The following is a 21,350-nucleotide window of genomic DNA, read 5'->3' on the forward strand; positions in this document are numbered from 1 at the left end:
TAGGACCCGAGTGCTGCCATGCAACGGGTGATACCTCAGCACCATACTGGTTCAGATGGAATGAAACAGTGGGAGGTTTGTCATGGTGGCTGGAGTGCCAAAGGTTTTTTCCTTGCAGGTTGGAGGGCCTACATGCAGGGCTGGATGCAGATTAAGGGCCAAATGAGTCACTTGTTGTGTTTACGGGATTTGAACTGGCAACCTTCCGATTGCCAGTGCAGATCCTTGGCCTCAGAGCCACCACTCCGCCCATTTTAACGGGATAAATGAAAAAAATAAATAAAATCAGGTTTTGGAGTTGGATGATCAAGTAACATGAAATTGGTGATCGATATCAGCCTTAAAAAAACCTGATTGCCGCACCCAATCCAAAAGACTTACACTTTTAAAGATTATGATGCTCTTTCTTTTGCCCTTTGTTAATTGTCTTTTTTCTTGCCATTATAATAGCAATGTACGGTGTGATGCTGTCCAAATGATATTTCGGAGGGTGTAGCGCAGCACAGTTTATCCTAACACTGATTTTATACAGGGCGGCACGGTGGCGCAGTGGGTAGCGCTGCTGCCTCGCAGTTGGGAGACCTGGGGACCTGGGTTCGCTTCCCGGGTCCTCCCTGCGTGGAGTTTGCATGTTCTCCCCGTGTCTGCGTGGGTTTCCTCCCACAGTCCAAAGACATGCAGGTTAGGTGGATTGGCGATTCTAAATTGGCCCTAGTGTGTGCTTGGTGTGTGGGTGTGCTGTGTGTGTCCTGCGGTGGTTTGGCACCCTGCCCAGGATTGGTTCCTGCCTTGTGCCCTGTGTTGGCTGGGATTGGCTCCAGCAGACCCCCGTGACCCTGTGTTCAGATTCAGCGGGTTGGATAATGGATGGATGACAGCTATGAAGACCACCGTATAGCTTCAGAGACAGTCTGATATGAAAGGCACTAAATAATCGATAGACGTAACAGCCTCCCCACCACATACATAGATTAGCATGGGGGCAACTGCCCAGTGTGCCCATGCATTAAGATGGCCCTGGACGTTACTTTAAACTGCATAGACAGTTATGAAAGGCGCTATATAACACATTCATAGCTATGAAAATTATGAGAGGCTCTACGTACTGTCTGGGAGACAAATGCTATACAATAGACAGATGTGAAAGGCACTATATAATAGATCGTTATGGAAGACACCCTATACTGCAGAGGCAGCTATGAAAGGGAATTTAAAATGAATATTTTGGTAGATACAGAAGGCTCTAAATACTCCATAGATAGATTTGTGAAATGAAATATATAATATAAGTGCATTGATTTATATGAATGGCGCTATATAATGCACAGAATGATAGCCATCAAGGGCTCTGTATTTTTCATAATTATGACAGACATTACAAAAGTAGTGGTAGTTATGAAAAGCCCAATATACATCACTAATGAATATGAAATGCAATTTATAATGAATTGGTTCCTGTCTTGTGCCCTGTGTTGGCTGGGATTGGCTCCAGCAGACCCCCGTGACCCTGTGTTCGGATTCAGCGGGTTGGAAAATGGATGGATGGATGATTTTATACAGACAGAGAGTTTGTAAGTAATCCACCCGATTGGTTCCCCTTTAGGAATTATATGCATTAACTTTCAATATACATATAAACATGTGACGTATTTTATTTATAAATATGTATACATAATCTATATGTTTTTGTTTTTGGCCAAGGATAGCATGCAGAACAGGACAAAGCTGTAACACAAACAATCAGAAAAATTGACACAGAAGTAGCAGGTCTGAAAACAATGCTGGAATCCCATAAACTGGATACGATAAAATACCTTGCAGGTGAGATGATTTCATGTCTTTTGGTGTTAAATCTGCTAAGATTTCAACATGCTGTTCCTTTGTTTTAATTATTGTCCAGTGCTGTTGGGCACCTTGATCCCCTAAAGCCTGAATGTAGTAAATGTTCCCCTGAAGTAGCAGTTTACAGCACTTCATTAAGCGTTTCTGGTCCTTGTAGTACTAAAGGTATCTAAACTGTGTCTGTTCTAACTGACTGAGGACCCCCAACATTGATGGTGCTGGACTGGAGTTTTTGGTTTTCCTCTCCTCCGTTGTCAGCTGGCCAGAGTTCAACACAGAATCCCTGGGCAGACGGCGCAGGCCTTTTATGTTAATCAGTTTCATGCTACTTTTTTCCTTCCTGTTTAAACACATCGTCATTTTGTGCTCTATTTCTGTATTTAGTAATCTGCACAATTTATACTTGCATTTTACTTGAGAATGTGTCACGGCGCACTCCGTCTGCACTCGGTGAAGATCACTGTACAAAAATAAATTGTATTGAACTGAATCATTGATTCCCAGTTCTGCATGCTTTATTTGCATGCTAGCTGTATTCCCTGTCTCAGACGCATTGAAATCTCAGTAAGCAACATGCACCGCAGCATTAACGTTTGTGGTGCACCATCTATTCCAAGTCTATTTTGCAATGCATGAGGTAATAAAATGTTTAATTTTTCATTCCTACAGATAGTGCGGCACAAACATTTGTGATGTGCCATCTGTAGGAACGGACAATGCAATGCCTTTGTCTCTGTTATATGCCACTTGGTATGGGATTCGTAAATGCAGTGTTAATGTGTGTGATGCGCCATCTGTTAGAATGTTGGAATAACAGAGGCATACCAACTGGCCGGACACACAGATAAGGTGCATTAGTGAACAACAGTATGGTTTCATGCCAAGAAAGAGCACCACAGATGCCATGTTTGCTCTGAGGGTGTTGATGGAGAAGTAGAGAGAAGGCCAGAAGGAGCTGCATCGTGTCTTTGTGGACCTGGAGAAAGCATACGACAGGGTGACTGAGAGGAGCTGTGGTATTGTATGAGGAAGTCAGGAGTGGCAGAGAAGTACGTAAGAGTGGTACAGGATATGTACAAGGAAAGTGTGACAGTGATGAGGTCTGCAGTAGGAGTGACGGAGGTGGGATTACATCAGGGATCGGCTCTGAATCCTTTCTTATTGTTAATGGTGATGGACAGGCTGACAGACGAGATTAGACAGGAGACCCCGTGCACTATGATGTTTGCTGATGACATTGTGATCTGCAGGTTGAGGAGACCCTGGAGAGGTGGAGATATGAGAGGAGAGGAGAGGAATGAAGGTCAGTAGGACCACCAAGACAGAATACATGTGTGTGAATGAGAGGGAGGTCAATGGAATGGTGAGGATGATGGGAGTAGAGTTGGCAAAGGTGGATGAGTTTAAATACTTGGGATCAACAGTACAGAGTAATGGGGATTGTGGAAGAGAAGTGAAGAAGAGAGTGCAGGCAGGGTGGAGAAGAGTGTCAGGCGTGATTTGTGACAGATGGGTATCAGCAAGAGTGACAGGGAAGATCTACAGGACGGTAGTGAGACCAGCTGTGTTTTATAGGCTGTAGACTGTGGCGCAGGAGGTGGCAGAGTTAAAGATGCTAAGATTTGCATTGGGTGTGACAAGGATGGACAGGATTAGAAATGAGGACATTAGAGGGTCAGCTCAGGTTGGACGGTTGGGAGACAAAGTCAAAGAGGCGAGATGGCGTTGGTTTGGACATGTGCAGAGGAGAGATGAGGGGTATAATGAGAGAAGGGTGCTAAGGATAGAGCTGCCAGGGAAGAGGAGAAGAGGAAGATGAGAAGATGTGCTAAGAGAGGACATGAAGGTGATGGGTGTGACAGAACAAGATGACGAGGACAGAAAGTTCTGGAACAAGATGATCCGTTGTGGCAAATCCTAACAGGAGCAGCCAAGAGAAGAAGAAGATGATGATGTCTGTAGTACATCTGAAATCCTATTTGATTTTGTATTTGTTTATATCTAAAGCACTGAACGGACTCCTTAAAGTGAACTTTTTAGTGATAATCACCTGTCATCACCCAAAGATATTTTAATTTGTGCTCCATGCCCCGTTGCCCCATTTGACGGTCCACATTTTAGGGTCTTTTTATTATCGAAATCACAACTCTAGGTTTGCAGTGCTGTATTTGAGTGATGGTTTCAGCAGAAGCAAGCAACACCCTCGTCGAAGATGTTGATTAAAGGTCTCCACCAAACACTCCATCGAATGCTTCATGTCTTGCCTAACAGTATTTGACCGTCACGCTACCTTTCCAGCCACTTTGCAGCTGCTCATTCCCTAATTCCATTCTCGTTTCTAACCTTGTTCTCCTCTTCTGCTCTTTCAGGTTCCGTTTTCACTTGTTTGACTGTTGCACTCGGATTCTACCGCCTTTGGATTTAGGAGTCGTGATGGGATCCCGTGGCCGGTGGTGCCTCAAACATACACCTTCCTGATTTTGATTTTAAAAGCTTTAACCTGAGTTATGATTGTAAATGATGTTATGCTGCTGCCATTTATACTTACTGTTTGCCAGTATTATTTATTTGCTGCCGATGTGCACATCTTCTCTGTCCATTGAGTAACAGGATTAACAAAATACGTACAAACATTTCATTAGGTGGAAACGTCACCGTCAACCTTAACTACCATTCCGTGCCTTAAAAATTGTAGACTTTTTTCCCCATCAGTCATTAATTACGGGCTTTTTGTGGCTGTGCTTTGTTATTTTATACATTTTGTCTGATTTTAAGATTGCTATTTATATTACATTGTGCCTTGTGCCCAGTGGGCTGTGGATCCGCTGTAACCCCGACTTGAGGAATGTCTCAGTTTGTTACAGTAAATGAAAAATCTACTCCAATATGAAACAAAGTCTGCCCCCTGCTGGTGAGGACTTCTAAATAACGATCTGCACTGTGCTGCTCTGGTGGTTGTTAATAATTCTTTCCATTTATATAGCGCTTTACATAGTGAGTGGGGAGCCACCTCAACCCCTACTCATGTGCAGCATCCAATTGGATGATGTGACGGTAGCCATTTATTTGAGTCCTACTGTAGTTCTGGTTTAAAAAAATAAATAAATAAATAAAAATAAAAAATGGTCCCTTGGGAATTTGTGCATTTTATTTTTATGCAACAAAGGATCACAAGTGGGCTTAATTTGGCTTTATTTAAACATCAATAGAATAAGACCGATGTCAACTTGAAACCCAATCCTTGCAAAGTGGTCTAAGTTAACCCTTTAAACTCGGCCCCATTCTTTTGGACGCTGGCGGGACCGAACAATAATGCAATTTGTTTTTAATGGCATAAAATCTTTCATTTTCTTATTGTTATAATTCAAGTACAATGTTTTTGCCTTTAATTTAATGTCAAAGTGAAAACTGATCCCTGCACATTGGTCTAAATTCTAATTCTAAATATAAAACACCGAATAGATGATGGCACAAGTCATCAGCCCCTTCAAGTGAGCATTTAGAAGATGCACGTTGGGCAGCCATGACAGCCTTGAGTGTCCACAGGCCTCTTATCTATCAGCCTTGCACATCTGACTCCCAAAAGCAGGCTCTGCCAGAGGTCATGTGATTGTGGGTGAACAGGCTTTAATATTAATAATACGTTTTATTTCTATAGCGCCTTTCCCACGCCCTAATTCCTTTTTGCAATCTTACCACAAATTGTCAACTGGATTTTGAGTACTGAAAAAAACGCTATATAAATGTAATGAATTATTATTATTATTATTATTGCGACCTGCTGTCATCGCTGTTTTGAAGCCGTTCTTTCACGTTATGGTTGGACTCGTTGTCTCATTAACTAACTGTTGGCAGGTAGCGTGAAGCCGTCTGGGATCCAAGGGTATTGTGAGTGGCAGAAAATGAAATCAAACAATGGCACAATAAAAGCATGCTGATGTTTAAACAAACAAACAAAAAGTTCCTTTTATTCATTCACAAGGATATTTGGTAAAGAATATACACAGTGACAAGAAAAATTATATTCAAAAATACTCTTAACTCACATGAATACATACACGTGGGTATCCCAAATTCAAAACCACACACTAAAAGTGAATCCACACTGTGTCACTGTCTTACCCACCGAAAAGTGGGGAACAAATAACAGCCCTTCAATTACAGAAGAGACAAATATCTAAATTAATAAAACTCCTGCGTAACACTTAGAGAGTCTAGCTTGGCCCATAGGAGCATCTCTACAGCAGCCAATCACTGAGCCGCCCCACTGCTAATACTCTACTGGCTTCTGCTCTCCTCAGTAGATCCATCCATCATTACTTACTTCTTCTTCTTTTGTCTTTTTATGGCAGTTGGCAGACCCACTTATGGTGCATTTACTGCCACCTACTGGACTAGTGTGGTGTAGAATATAATTATGCAATTATTGCATTGCATTGCATTAAAAAGTTGCATAGTTAGAGCTGGACCACCCTATAAAGTACCCCCTAAAGCTCTACAGATTTTAAATGCTGAAGAATTGTCAAATGACACAAACTACGAATACTTTTGTAACTAATCAGATCTTTCAAAAGTAAAACCGTTAACCCGCATTGCTTGAATTGCTGCCTGAAGTTGTTTCCTTTCCTCTTTGTACGATTCACAGTGAAATATGACGCGTTCTACCGTTTCTTACTGGTCACACTGACTACAAAATCCAAAGGTTTTCCTAATGTGAATTTCCCCTTGGGATTAATAAAGTTTATCTATCTATCTATCTATCTATCTATCTATCTATCTATCTATCTATCTATCTATCTATCTATCTATCTATAGTGCCTTTCACATCTATCTATCTATCTATCTATCTATCTATCTATCTATCTATCTATCTATCTATCTATCATATAGTGCCTTTCATATCTATCTATCTATCATATAGTGCCTTTCACATCTATCTATCTATCTATCTATCTATCTATCTATCTATCTATCTATCATATAGTGCCTTTCATATCTATCTATCTATCATATAGTGCCTTTCACATCTATCTATCTATCTATCTATCTATCTATCTATCTATCTATCTATCTATCTATCTATCTATCATATAGTGCCTTTCATATCTATCTATCATATAGTGCCTTTCACATCTATCTATCTATCTATCTATCTATCATATAGTGCCTTTCATATCTATCTATCTATCTATCTATCATATAGTGCCTTTCACATCTATCTATCTATCTATCTATCTATCTATCTATCTATCTATCTATCTATCATATAGTGCCTTTCACATCTATCTATCTATCTATCTATCTATCTATCTATCTATCTATCTATCTATCTATCATATAGTGCCTTTCATATCTATCTATCTATCATATAGTGCCTTTCACATCTATCTATCTATCTATCTATCTATCATATAGTGCCTTTCACATCTATCTATCTATCTATCTATCATATAGTGCCTTTCATATCTATCTATCATATAGTGCCTTTCACATCTATCTATCTATCTATCTATCTATCTATCTATCTATCTATCTATCTATCATATAGTGCCTTTCATATCTATCTATCTATCTATCTATCTATCTATCTATCTATCTATCTATCTATCTATCATATAGTGCCTTTCACATCTATCTATCTATCTATCATATAGTGCCTTTCACATCTATCTATCTATCTATCTATCTATCTATCTATCTATCTATCTATCTATCTATCTATCTATCTATCTATCTATCATATAGTGCCTTTCATATCTATCTATCTATCTATCTATCTATCTATCTATCTATCTATCTATCATATAGTGCCTTTCATATCTATCTATCTATCTATCTATCTATCTATCTATCTATCTATCTATCTATCTATCTATCTATCTATCTATCTATCTATCTATCTATCTATCATATAGTGCCTTTCATATCTATCTATCTATCTAGGCCTACATGTAGCACCATTTATGAGGGGAGTGTTAAGGGCGTCTCTATATTTAAGGTGTGCTCGGTGTAACGCTGTGTGTGAACTCAGAGGCCTGTTTTCTTATAAAGCCGCTCAGGATGCCGGTCAGTGGCTTTCATAGCTCATCGGTGTACCACGGACAGGAGCAGGAGGCTGGAACGGGTGGAGGAGTTTAAATACTTGGGATCAACAGTACGGAGTAATGGGGATTGTGGAAGAGAAGTGAAGAAGAGAGTGCAGGCAGGGTGGAGAAGAGTGTCAGGAGTGATTGGTGACAGACGGGTATCAGCAAGAGTGACAGGGAAGGTCTACAGGACAGTAGTGAGACCAGCTGTGTTATATGGGCTGGAGACGGTGGCACAGGTGACAGAGCTGGAGGTGACAGAGTTAAAGATGTTAAGATTGGCACTGGGCGTGACGAGGATGGACAGGATTAGAAATGAGGACATTAGAGGGTCAGCTCAGGTGGGACGTTTGGGAGACAAAGTCAGAGACATGTGCAGAGGAGAGATGCTGGGTATACTGGGAGAAGGGTGCTAAGGAGAAGAGGAAGGCCTAAGAGAAGATTTATGGATGTGGTGAGAGAGGACAGGCAGGTGACGGGTGTGACAGAACAAGATGATGAGAACAGAAAGATCTGGAAGAAGACAATCTGCTGTGGTGACCCCTAACGGGAGCAGCCGCAAAAAGAAGAAGAAGACAAACCGAGAATGCGGCAGTTTAAGATTGAAATAAGCAATTAAGGGTGGGGGAACCTTAACAAGTGAGACCACTAAAATGAAGCATCAAAATGTCACTTGAGCCAGAAGGGCTTCATCAGCCATAATTGACTTCTCATTTAAAAACTGGATGGGAACAAAAACCTGCCCCCCCATGAGGACCAGCACTGCCCACCCAATGTGTTTTGCTGTTGGAAGTGGTGTTGGTGAAGCCAGCAGGGGGCGCTGGCCTTCATGTGGTCTGTGTGTGGACGAGGACACTGGGCCGTAAGTATATGGTTACCATCCATGAGGTCCTGACACTCTGTGGTCATTAAAGATCCATTCTCTGTAAAGACTAGGGGGTATCCTGATGTCCTGGCTAAATTGCCCACCTCGGCCTAGTCACCCCCTGTCCCTAATTGTCTTTCTCTCTCACCCACCCCTTCACCACCTAACAGCTCCTGTGAAACTTCGTCAATCCGACCATTATGAACAACTGTCATCAAGACCACGGCGCTCTTTGACATGACGCACACAAAAACTTGGGTTGCTTGCTGGAGGAGATGTTGGTGAGGCCAGCAGGGGGCGCTGGCCTGTTGTGGTCTGTGTGTGGACTCCAGTACCCCAGGGTGGTGACGGGGACACTGTGCTGTAAAAATGGAGCCGTCCTTCAGATGAGATACAAAAAAAACGAGGACCTGACTCTCTCTGGTCATCAAAGATCCTTCATAAAGGGTAGGGGGGTATCCCGATGTCCTGACTAAATTGCCCACCACAGCCTGGTCATTTTGGCCCCCTAATCATCCCCTGTCTGTAATTGTCTCTCTGACACCCCTTCACCACCAAATAGCTCCTGTGTGATGACACAAAATGGCTGCCACTACATCATCCAGGTGGGTGCAGGACATTAGTTTTGGATGGAGTGACCCCCCCACACACACACACACTCTATGTGTAGCACTTTGAATAATGAGAAAGTGCTCTATGAATGTAAAGATTTATTGTTAACAACGGTTGGCAATCCTTTAGCCGTCGAGAGAGTTGCAGTTTAACGTCTTAGCCACTAGGGGGCCACATCTTCATTGATTTTCATTAAGAGAGTCCCAGTAGAGTTTGGCTCAAGTTCGGTAAACGATGCAGGATGTGACGTCAGGACACAAACACCTCAAGTCGTCACTATGACATGAGCGCTGACAACAACCCACCTTAAGAGGCATTAAGGGGCTGCCCCCGTCATCCAGGGGAACATGCAGAGCTCTACTTGGCTGCAATTTTAGAATACACAGGATGGTAAATACAGGAATTTTAGAAACCCTAATTAAGGAATTTCGCCCAAGTTTAATTTCTGTGTACAGGGACAGCATTATGGAGTGGATGTGACACATCGAGGACGGCAGTGACGTTGTTGTCTTTAAACGAAGAAGAGACACTGCAGCTATAAGATGCTTACTTGTTCTCCATTGTAAGATCAGACTGATGAGTGAGTGAGCGGTCATTGGCTCAAGGCAGGCACCGGGCCTTCCTGCAGGGGGCAGTGTGTGAACCTGTGGGCACTGCCTTCATCAAGTATTGAGACCCCTGACTTTCTGCACACTTTAGGGTGTTGTTGATTTCACTTGAAAATTGTACATTTGACTTTTTTTTCCCCAGTAACCCATAATGGCAACGTGGGCAACATGTTTTCAGAAAGGTTTGTCAATTTGTTCAGAGACCCCTTAAGCCAACAGCAGACAGACAGACCTTCACTGAGGATAAAACACAGCGACTCTTTCCCTTTTTCTAAGAAGGACAATCTGAAAATGTTGGAATGGGTGAAGAATTTTTTTGATCAGTGGCTTGAATCAAGAAGTGGATTGTCCTGCAGGGGGTGCTGTGATCAATCGTTACAATGCATCCGCTTTATGAGCCCACTCACCCTACAGGTACATGCCAAGGCTGCGGGGACCTGGAGCCCATCCTAGTAGCAGACACTACCAGGCAGGAACTAACCCTTGATGGGATGCCACACGCCCAGAATCACTTACACTTGACCATTACTGGTCAGCCGAACTGACTGGGGTGAAGGGTATAAAAGTGAACAGAGCAACTGGGCTCAGAGATGAACCCGAGCCCCTGGTTCTGCGAGGCAACACAGTTAATTATGGTGCCATCACAATTTTTAAAGTTCTCCTTGGGGGCAAATAAAGTCTTATCTGTCTGAGTGGTGTATAGTGCCATTCCTATCTGTCTATCTCTCTGTCTATACAGTGCCTTTCCTATATATCTACCTATCTATTATACAGTGCCTTTCCTATATATCTATCCCTTTATCTATCAGTTATAGAGTGTCTTTCCTATCTACCTATGTATTATATAGAGCTTTTCATATCTATCACTCTGTCTATTATATAATGCCTTTCCTATCTGTCTCTCTCTTTATCAGTTATTCAGACTCTTTCTATCCATTTGTCTATCTCTCTATTATATAGTGCCTTTCCTATGTATCTGCCTATCCCTTTATGCATCTGTGTCCTTTTCACCTATCTGTTATGTAGTGCCTTTCCTATCTAGCTATGTTATATAGTGACTTTCCTTTCCAATATATCTCTCTATCAGTTATATAGTGCCTTTCCTAGCCATCTGTCTGTCTATTATATAGTGCCTTTCCTATCTATCTCTTTATGTTATATAGTGCCTTTCATAGTCACCTATCTATTATACAGTGCATTTCCTATTTATCTATCCCTTTATTGATCTATTATATAGTGCCTTTCCTATCTACCACTCAGTCTGTTATATAATGCCTTTCGTTTCTGTCTTATTTCTTTATCGGTTATTCAGACTCTTTCTATCCTTTTAATTAATAATATTAATAATTCTTTACATTTATATAGCGCTTTTCTCACTACTCAAAGCGCTCTCCACACAGGGAGGACCCGGGAAGCGAACCCACAATCTCCTTACTGCAAAGCAGCAGCACTACCACGGTGCCATTTTGTCTATCTCTCTGTCTATTATATAGTGTCTTTCATATGTATCTATCTATCCCTTTATGCATCTGTTATACAGTTTTTCCTTTTCACCTATCTGCCTACCTATCTGTTATATAGTGCCCTTCCTATCTATCTATGTTATATAGTGCCTTTCCTATCTATCTATGTTATATAGTGCCTTTCCTATCTATCTATGTTATAGTGGAAAGGAAAGTAACTATCTGTCTATCTGTTATATAGTGCCTTTCCTATCTATGTTATATAGTTACTTTCCTATGTTATATAGTTACTTTCCTTTCCACTATATCTGTCTATCTGTTATATAGTGCCTTTCCTATCTATGTTATATAGTGCCTTTCCTATCTATCTATGTTATATAGTTACTTTCCTTTCCACTATATCTGTCTATCTGTTATATAGTGCCTTTCCTATCTATGTTATATAGTTACTTTCCTTTCCACTATATCTGTCTATCTGTTATATAGTGCCTTTCCTATCTATGTTATATAGTGCCTTTCCTATCTATCTATGTTATATAGTTACTTTCCTATGTTATATAGTTACTTTCCTTTCCACTATATCTGTCTATCTGTTATATAAGTGCCTTTCCTATCTATGTTATATAGTGCCTTTCCTATCTATCTATGTTATATAGTTATTTTCCTTTCCACTATATCTGTCTATCTGTTATATAGTGCCTTTCCTATCTATGTTATATAGTTACTTTCCTTTCCACTATATCTGTCTATCTGTTATATAGTGCCTTTCCTATCTATGTTATATAGTGCCTTTCCTATCTATCTATGTTATATAGTTACTTTCCTTTCCACTATATCTGTCTATCTGTTATATAGTGCCTTTCCTATCTATGTTATATAGTTACTTTCCTTTCCACTATATCTGTCTATCTGTTATATAGTGCCTTTCCTATCTATGTTATATAGTGCCTTTCCTATCTATCTATGTTATATAGTTACTTTCCTTTCCACTATATCTGTCTATCGGTTATATAGTGCCTTTCCTACCCATCTGTCTATCTCTCTATTATAGAGTGTCTTTCTTATCAATCAATCACGCTGCCGTGGTAATATTCAAGTCACCCTTGTATGAATCCTAATCCTTTCGACTTGAGTATTTCTCCAGGGCACTGGCAGATAACTGGTACCTCCCCCTGCCACTAGAGGCGCCATCGACCATAAAGCACAGACTGAGCCGGCAGCCTAACTGAGGCCACGCCGGACTCCTTTCTGTTGCGGACCTTCACCGAGGATGACCCTCTTTCTCTTCTCGTCGGAAGGGCGACCTGATAAGCACGGGATGGATGAAGGCTTCTTCGGTTATCCATTCGCACTGCCTGTCAGTCTGGTTCGCTACCGCCCCGCCTACCCCGAGTTGAGGAGCGCGGCTCGATTAGCGCTGCCTGTCTTGTGTGCTCCGCACTGCTCTGCTGTTCTCCGCGGCCGCCCGAGGTCCGTGAAGTCAGTTTGTTAGTTTCACTCGAGACTCGCGGCTCCAATCAAATCGGCGGGGCTGCGGATTCACAACAAACAAAAGATCTCCTGTCCGCTTGCCTTGGATTTTGCACCACTCACATCGGCCCGCTTTTCCGTTGTTTTCTCTGAACTGACATTGACTGCCGTGGAATCGTTGACGACGCTCAAGTTATTGTTAGCAGCTTTGTTGCATTTATTCGCATTCTGATTCATTAAAAACAACGATAATTAGGGAGAGACGGGGGAGAAAAAGGCCACTGTCATCGCCATGTCCGGACAGTCCTCGGGCTGTGTCTCCCTAATGTCGGTGGTGGTACACGGGGACTCGGCTCTCAATGAGCAGGAGAAGGAGCTCAACCATCGGCTGAAACGACTGTACCCGGCGGTCAACGAGCAGGAAACCCCACTGCCGCGATCCTGGAGCCCCAAGGATAAGTTCAGCTACATCGGACTCTCTCAGAACAACCTTCGAGTGCATTATAAAGGTACGAGTCGCGACGGCGGTTGAGGGGATTAGGGGGCTCGTTGCTGTCATCCTTCCTTTTTTTAGGGGGGGGGGGGAGCGGACTTGTGGCAGGCGACCGACGTAATCATTTTGGGAGACTCGCTAAACAACCTGTAGGGGGATGGATGACGGCGCAGGCCTCAACAAAAGCGAGCGGCCGGGTGGAGTGAGTGCGGCGGAGGTGGCGGTTTCCTCCGCTGCGACTGTCACTGAATCCCCCGGTTTCGCGTGGGTTGCCCGCCCAAGCGGGTTTGTGATGGACGGGGATGCGAGGCACCAAACGCCCGTAAATAAACATGGACGGTTATTGTTATTGAAGAATTGCTGGGGGGAGGAAGAAGAGGAGGAGGAGGAGGGGGGGTTGTGTTTGTTATTATAAAGCGGCGTCGTTACATAAAGCAGCGGGGTGACCCGCCGGCGGGAAGCGGGTGAACGGGCGGCCCCACAAGGATGCGTCGATTGCGCTTCCTGTCCGCACCGCTGCGCTTCAGATGACAGGCCCGCGTCCGAGCCTCCTGCTCATGGGGGGGAGAGGGGGGGGCTCAGCGCCGTCAACTTTGCTTTGTTTGGCAGAACGAGAGAGCGAGAAAAAAAAAAGTGTCGTTGGTTACGTTGATGCGCGCTTGTAGCGTAGGCAGCGTGACACGTTTCCCTTTTGCCCGTGTCATTCGCGTCTCTACGTAGGCCTCAAAAATTAAAAATAGAGAATCGCAGCAGGGTGCGTAGCGTCCGCAGAGCCCCCCCCAGATCACAGCAGCGGTGACCCGCATCGGGCAAACGGGGAAGCAGTTTTTTATTTAGGAATTCTGCTCTTTTTAACACTTTTTCATGGCCGCGAGCAAAATGCGCAGCGTCGCAATCAGTGGCGTTCACTCATTCAAATGATGGCGAAGGCGACGAAAGCAGGGCATGCCAGTCCTAATGCCCGGGGCATCTTCGCGGTGGGTTTGCGTCTTGAAGAAGAGGGATTGGCGTCCCGTCCGGGCTTGGATTTTCAAGTCCAGCAGCTTTATTTTTGTACCATCCATTATCAATGTAGCGGACCCCTTTATCCAAGGTGACTTACAAAGCAAGTGGAATGATGGTGCCAGCATCCAACGCGACAGATCAAGGGAATTGGGGGGGTTGATACTGCAAAATTAAACTTGAAGCTAGCATATTACAGAATCAATACTCCACAGCTGTCAAACTCTGGGCCTGGTGGGCCGCAGTGGCTGCTGGTTTTCATTCTAACCCTCTCCCTAATCAGTGATCGATGCTAATTACATTCTTTCCCCTTCATTTCAATAGCCTTGTTTTTCAGGATTCAGTCCACTGAATTGATTCATTAAATGGCAGCCAAGCAGAATTGAGACGACGGATGACAAGCTAAGATTCTTGGTGGTATTTAAACCCGTTCTTTAATTCCGTGGCTTGTTGTTGCTCTCATTCCGCCACAGCAGACATTTCCAAAACTGTTGTTATTCTGTTTTTTTTTTTTTTCTAAGAACACTGTTGAAATGTTGTGGTGACCTCAGAGCTCACCCTATATTACCCTAACCCTCACTGAGACCTCCACCCATCTTTATTTTTAGATATTGTGTGATGGGCACAGGCGAGCTGGTCATGTGACGGCTTGTTTTGAGTCTCCTTATTGTTTGGCTGCTAATTAAGGAAAAGGAAACAACAAAGGGGCTTGAGTCCCGTTAATTAAAACTAAAGCAGAATAAGTTAATTAGTAGCCAAAACTGGTCACTAATGAAGAAGATGGTTAGAATGAAAACCTGCAGCCCACCAGGACCGGACTTGGACACCCCTGCATCTAAACGCTTGGTCATTTCAGTAAACGGCTACCCTGTAGGTGAGAAATAAAGTTTGGCAGCAATGCACCGATAGCCACAGCCCACCACCACCACCACGAACCAGCCGGATTGGGACACCTCAGCACCACACGGGAATAGAAGGAGGTTTTTTTTTTTTTTTTAGGGTGGCTGGAGTGCCAATCTTGCCACCTACACTCAAGTTTTTCCCTGTAAGTTTGCGGACCTCCTTGCAGGGCTGGGTGGAGATTAACATCATACCCCGGACGGAGCGACGGCAGGTTAAGGGCCTTGCAAAGAGACAAAGACGTTCCAAAATAATAAATGAAAAGGTGTGTTTTGTAAAGATGTAAAAACAAAAGTAAACTGGCAAAAATGATGGAATCGCTACTCTTGGAGGATGTTCAGAGATTTGACTGTGCTGCAAAAAAAAATAACATAAAACTTAAAAAAACAAAACTCCACAGTGGATTAATAAAGATTTAAAGAAGAAGCTGCAAAAGTAAAAACTGCTTTATAAGGCATGTAAGACTAATGACTGCAAAGTGAATGGTATGAGAACACGAGGGCAACCATTAAGAAGGATATCAGGGAGGCTAAAAGACAGCTGGAGAGGAATAGAGCAGATAAGGAGACAGACGACCCTAAGAGACTCTCGCAGTGTTTTAGTAGTGAAAAGTCAAGCAAAATGACCCCTTTTATTGGCTAATTAAAAAGATTACACTATGCAAACTTTCGAGGCAACTCGGGCCCCTCATTCAGGAAGGATGTAAAAGTGTTTTAGTAGTAAAAGATCAGTCAAGGAAGGAGGTGAAGTGCATCAGAAATAGTAAAGGGGAATGAAAAGATACAGTGAAACAGTGGAGGCCCTAAACTTACATTATTCTGAGGTGTTCGCAAGTGGATAACTTCAGAGCGGTAACAGGGACTACTAAGGAAGTATTGAGGGATTTGGAAATAGAGAGAGAAGAGCTGCTGAGATTAAATAAGCTGAAATCAAACAAATCACCAGGACCAGAGAATATTGACCCTCGAGTTCTTAAGGAGGCTAGCGAGTGCAGATAGAAACCCTTGACACACATTTATAGGAAGTCACTGCGCACTGGAGAGATACTGAAGGACTGGAAAATGACAAATATCATCCCATTATATAAAAAGGTGGACAGGGCAGATCAGAGCAACTACAGGCCAGTAAGCTTAACGTGCATCACAGGAAAATGAATGGAAGGAATTATTAAGGAGAAGATTGAGCAACACCTGGTAAGGACAGGAGTCATTAGGAACAGTCAGCATGGGGGCAGACGAGGAGGTCGTGTTTGACTAACATCCCGGAATTCTATGAGGAGGCAACAAAAGGATACGAGGAGATGAGATTATTGATGTGGACTTTCAGAAAGCATTTGATAAGGTGCCACTTGAGAGGGTGGGCATCAAACTAAAAGAAGTGGCAGTTTAGGGTGTGGTGTTTCGATGGGTGCAGAATTGGCTCAGACACAGGAAGCAGAGGGTGACGGTGTGAGGATCCTCATCAGAATTGGGTGATGTCAGGAGTGGTGTCCAGCAGGGGGCAGTGTGGGGGCTGCTGCAATTTTTAATATCTCTCTATTATAATAAAAAAAAGTGGGATGATGAGACGTGACTTTTTGAAGAGCCTTTTTCGAAGGAAGTCCTGTGAGATGGAGACTTTTACCATGTGATTCTTTCAAATCACACCACACTTAACAACTAATTTCAAACAAGACCACAGTCATCAGGCGCAGTCTGGCACTTAACCTGGACAGACAGCAAAGTGAAGTGAACTTTACTGTCATCTCAACCATATATAAGTATACAGATAGACAAAATTGCGAAGCTCAGGGTCCACAGTGTAACAACATGACATGCAAATAATAAATTAAAAACAGAATTAAAACTTAAATTTAAAATTAAAACACAAGACGAGATATTGTGCAAAGACAAAGAAGTAGCAGCAATCCATTAAAGGGCTTACTTGTGAACACACAGACTCACACACACTTACGAAGGTCCAGTTTAGAATCACCCATTCATCTAAATATGTCCGTGAGAAACGATGAAGTCAAACGAATTAACACAAAAATTGTCGTTTGGTCACACGGCAAATCAGTGCAATGCGTATCAATAGACTCTGCTGAGACAGTTGGTGGTGATGGTGCGGAAGATGAAAACATCAACTTACAACATCATGAAGAATATCTACAATCGTTAACACCGTCTGGTCTTCCACCGCACAAATTACTGTAGAAAGAAGGACATATCGTAATGTTGTTGTGTAGTTTATGTTTGAGTGATGGGCTATGCAGTAGGACAAGTTGTATTGAAAATCGGTCGAACAATTCTGACGTGTAAAATTTGAACAGGCAACAAGAAAGGTCATGTAGTCCATCTAACATGAGACACCACAGGAGATCTTGATATGCCATTCGTATTAAAATGTTTACAGTTTCCCGTCAGAATAGCTTTTGCTATGACAATTAACAAATCACAGGGACAAACGTTCGAAAAAGTTGTTTTGTTTATTAGATAGGTTGATACTTTATTAATCACAAGGGGAAATTCACACTAGAAAAAAAATTCTCTCTCAGCAGTTATACGTTGCGTTGTCACGATGTAACTCCAAACACGGAATCTAAATTCAATTTGATTTTGAAGTTAATTCCAAATATTGTTTTAACTGAAGTTTTAGAGTAAAAGTGAAAAGAATGTTATTTTCATGGGAATTTTTACATATGCAATCTCTTTAAATTGTACAGTGCATCCAGAAAGTATTCCCAGCGCTTCATCACTTTTTCCACATTTTGTTATGTTACGGCCTTATTTCAAAATGGATTCAATTCATTTTTTCCTCAGAATTCTACACACAACACCCCATAATGACAACGTGAAAAAAGTTTACTTGAGGTTTTTGCAAATTTATTAAAAATAAAAAAACTGAAAAATCCCATGTCCATAAGTATTCACAGCCTTTGCTCAATACTTTGTCGATGCCCCTTTGGCAGCAATTCCAGCCTCAAGTCTTGTTGAATATGATGCCACAAGCTTGGCACACCTATCCTTGGCCAGTTTGGCCCATTCCTCTTTGCAGCACCTCTCAAGCTCCATCAGGTTGGATGGGAAGCGTCGGTGCACAGCCATTTTAAGATCTCTCCAGAGATGTCCAATCGGATTCAAGTCTGGGCTCTGGTTGGGCCACTCAAGGACATTCACAGAGTTGTCCTGAAGCCACTCCTTTGATATCTTGGCTGTGTCCTTAGGGTCGTTGTCCTGCTGAAAGATGAACCGTCGCCCCAGTCTGAGGTCAAGAGCGCTCTGGAGCAGGTTTTTATCCAGGATGTCTCTGTACATTGCTGCGGTCATCTTTCCCTTTATCCTGACTAGTCTCCCAGTTCCCCACAGCATGATGCTGCCACCACCATGCTTCACTGTAGGGATGGTATTGGCCTGGTGATGAGCGGTGCCTGGTTTCCTCCAAACGTGACACCTGGCATTCACACCAAAGAGTTCAATCTTTGTCTCATCAGACCAGAGAATTTTCTTTCTCTTGGTCTGAGAGTCCTTCAGGTGCCTTTTGGCAAACTCCAGGTGGGCTGCCATGTGCCTTTTACTAAGGAGTGGCTTCTGTCTGGCCACTCTACCATACAGGCCTGATTGGTGGATTGCTGCAGAGATGGTTGTCCTTCTGGAAGGTTCTACTCTCTCCACAGAGGACCTCTGGAGCTCTGACAGAGTGACCATCGGGTTCTTGGTCACCTCCCTGACTAAGGCCCTTCTCCCCCGATCGCTCAGTTTAGATGGCCGGCCAGCTCTAGGAAGAGTCCTGGTGGTTTCGAACTTCTTCCACTTATGGATGATGGAGGCCACTGTGCTCATTGGGACCTTCAAAGCAGCAGAAATTTTTCTGTAACCTTCCCCAGATTTGTGCCTGGAGACAATCCTGTCTCGGAGGTCTACAGACAATTCCTTTGACTTCATGCTTGGTTTGTGCTCTGACATGAACTGTCAACTGTGGGACCTTCTATAGACAGGTGTGTGCCTTTCCAAATCATGTCCAGTCAACTGAATTTACCACAGGTGGACTCCAATGAAGCTGAAGAAACATCTCAAGGATGGTCAGGGGAAACAGGATGCACCTGAGCTCAATGTTGAGCTTCATGGCAAAGGCTGTGAATACTTCTGTACATGTGCTTTCTCAATTTTTTTATTTTTAATAAATTTAAAAAAATCTCAAGTAAACTTTTATCACGTTGTCATTATGGGGTGTTGTGTGTAGAATTCTGAGGAAAAAATTAATTTCATCCATTTTGGAATAAGGCTGTAACCTAACAAAATGTGGAGAAAGTGATGCGCTGGGAATACTTTCCGGCTGCACTGTATATCCGGTTAACCAAACCCGGGGGTTGGCGAGTGAAGTGAGCAAGGGGTGGAGCCTCCTAGTATATAAGTAATTATATTAGATAGGAATATAAGTAACAAGCTGGTTAAGTTGGCAGATGATACCAAGAAAGGTGGATTAGCAGATAATTTGAAATCCATTATATCATCACAGCAGGACTTGGGAGATTTGTGGAAGATGAAATTTAATGTCAGTAAATGTAAAGTATTACACATAGAAAGTAAAAATGTGAGGTTTGAATACACAATTGGGGTCTGGAAATCGAGAGTCCACTTCATGAGAAGGACTTAAGAGTTGTGGTGGACTCTCAGTTATCAACTTCCAGTGTTCAGAAGTCATTAAGAAGGCTAACAGAATGTCAGGTTATATAGCGCCTTGATGTGTGGAGTACAAGTCACAGGAGGTTCTACTCAAGCTTTATAACACAATGGTGAGGCCTATAAAAACACAGTGGACCAACCCCAGCAGATGACAGGGCTCCCCAAATCATCACTGACTGTGGAAACTTCACACCGGACCCTCAGGCAACTTGGATTCTGTGCCTCTGGAGCACTGGGTGCAGTTTTGGCCTTCATATTACAGAACAGACACAGCAGCACTAGAGAAGATCCAGACAAGAGTAACAAGGCTGATCCTGGACCACAGAGACCATCAATGGGGGCGAAGAGTGAACCAAATGGTGATTAACAGGTGACATAATTGAAGTGGACTAAAGTGACCATGGAGGCTATTAGGATATTAGTTTTATATAGTGCCCTAATGTTTGGAGTTCAAGTCCAAGGAGGTTCTGCTCAGGCTTTATCACACACTGGTGAGGCCTATAAAAACACAGTGGACCAACCCCAGCAGATGACAGGGCTCCCCAAATCATCACTGACTGTGGAAACTTCACACCGGACCCTCAAGCAACTTGGATTCTGTGCCTCTGCACTCTTCCTCCAGACTCTGTGACCTTGATTGGATCTGAAAAGAGGACTTTGGACCACTGAGCTGTTAACAGTCCGGTCTGGTTTCTCCTTGTCCCAGGTGAGACCCTTCTGATGTTGGCTCTGGTTGACACAAGGAATGCTGTGACAGTTGTAGCCCACGTCCCCGATACGTCTGTGTGTGGTGGCTCTTGAAGCACTGACTCCAGCCACAGTCCCCCAAATTCTTCACAATACTCTCAAGGCTGCGCTTCTCCCTGTTGCTTGTGCACCTTTTTCTGCTCTCATATTTTTTCCTTCCACTCCACTTTCCATTAATCTGCTTGGATACGTCACTCTGTGAACAGCCAGCGTCTTTAGCAGTGACTTTTTGTAGCTTAGGACCCTCCTTGTGGACGGAGGGTCTCAATGACCGTCTTCTGGACACCTGTCAAGTCAGCAGTCTGATTGTGTGTGGGCTACTGAAGCGGACAACCTGAGAGACCATTTCAAGGCTCGGGACCCCTTTGCAGGTATTTTGGGTTAATTAGCTGAGTGGAAGGGGACACCAGGCGTCTACAATATGGAACTTTGTCACAATATTTTAATTTTCTGAGATACTGAATTTTGAGTTTGCATTACTTGTAACCAATAATCGGCAAAATGAAAAGAAATAAACACTTGAAATATCTCACTCTGTGTATAATGAATCTACAGAATGTAGGAGTTTCACTTTTTGAATTGAATTACTGAAATAAAT

General features: G+C 42.9%; 2 protein-coding genes across 2 annotated transcripts in view; both read left to right on the forward strand.

Moving 5' to 3' along the window:
- The window catches only part of mcur1 (mitochondrial calcium uniporter regulator 1), a 44,995-nt gene extending 38,691 nt beyond the window's left edge, over positions 1-6,304 (forward strand). The window contains exons 8-9 of the mRNA XM_028790893.2: positions 1,707-1,821; positions 4,212-6,304. Coding sequence (XP_028646726.2) covers positions 1,707-1,821; positions 4,212-4,267 — 171 coding nt within the window. The 3' untranslated portion in view covers positions 4,268-6,304. The remainder of the gene's footprint in view (positions 1-1,706; positions 1,822-4,211) is intronic.
- Positions 6,305-12,705: 6,401 nt separating this feature from the next.
- Positions 12,706-21,350, forward strand: part of ranbp9 (RAN binding protein 9) — a 150,723-nt gene continuing 142,078 nt past the window's right edge. The window contains exon 1 of the mRNA XM_028790888.2: positions 12,706-13,455. Coding sequence (XP_028646721.1) covers positions 13,239-13,455 — 217 coding nt within the window. The 5' untranslated portion in view covers positions 12,706-13,238. The remainder of the gene's footprint in view (positions 13,456-21,350) is intronic.

The sequence above is a fragment of the Erpetoichthys calabaricus genome, chromosome 6, assembly GCF_900747795.2.
Source record: "Erpetoichthys calabaricus chromosome 6, fErpCal1.3, whole genome shotgun sequence".
NCBI lineage: Eukaryota > Metazoa > Chordata > Cladistia > Polypteriformes > Polypteridae > Erpetoichthys > Erpetoichthys calabaricus.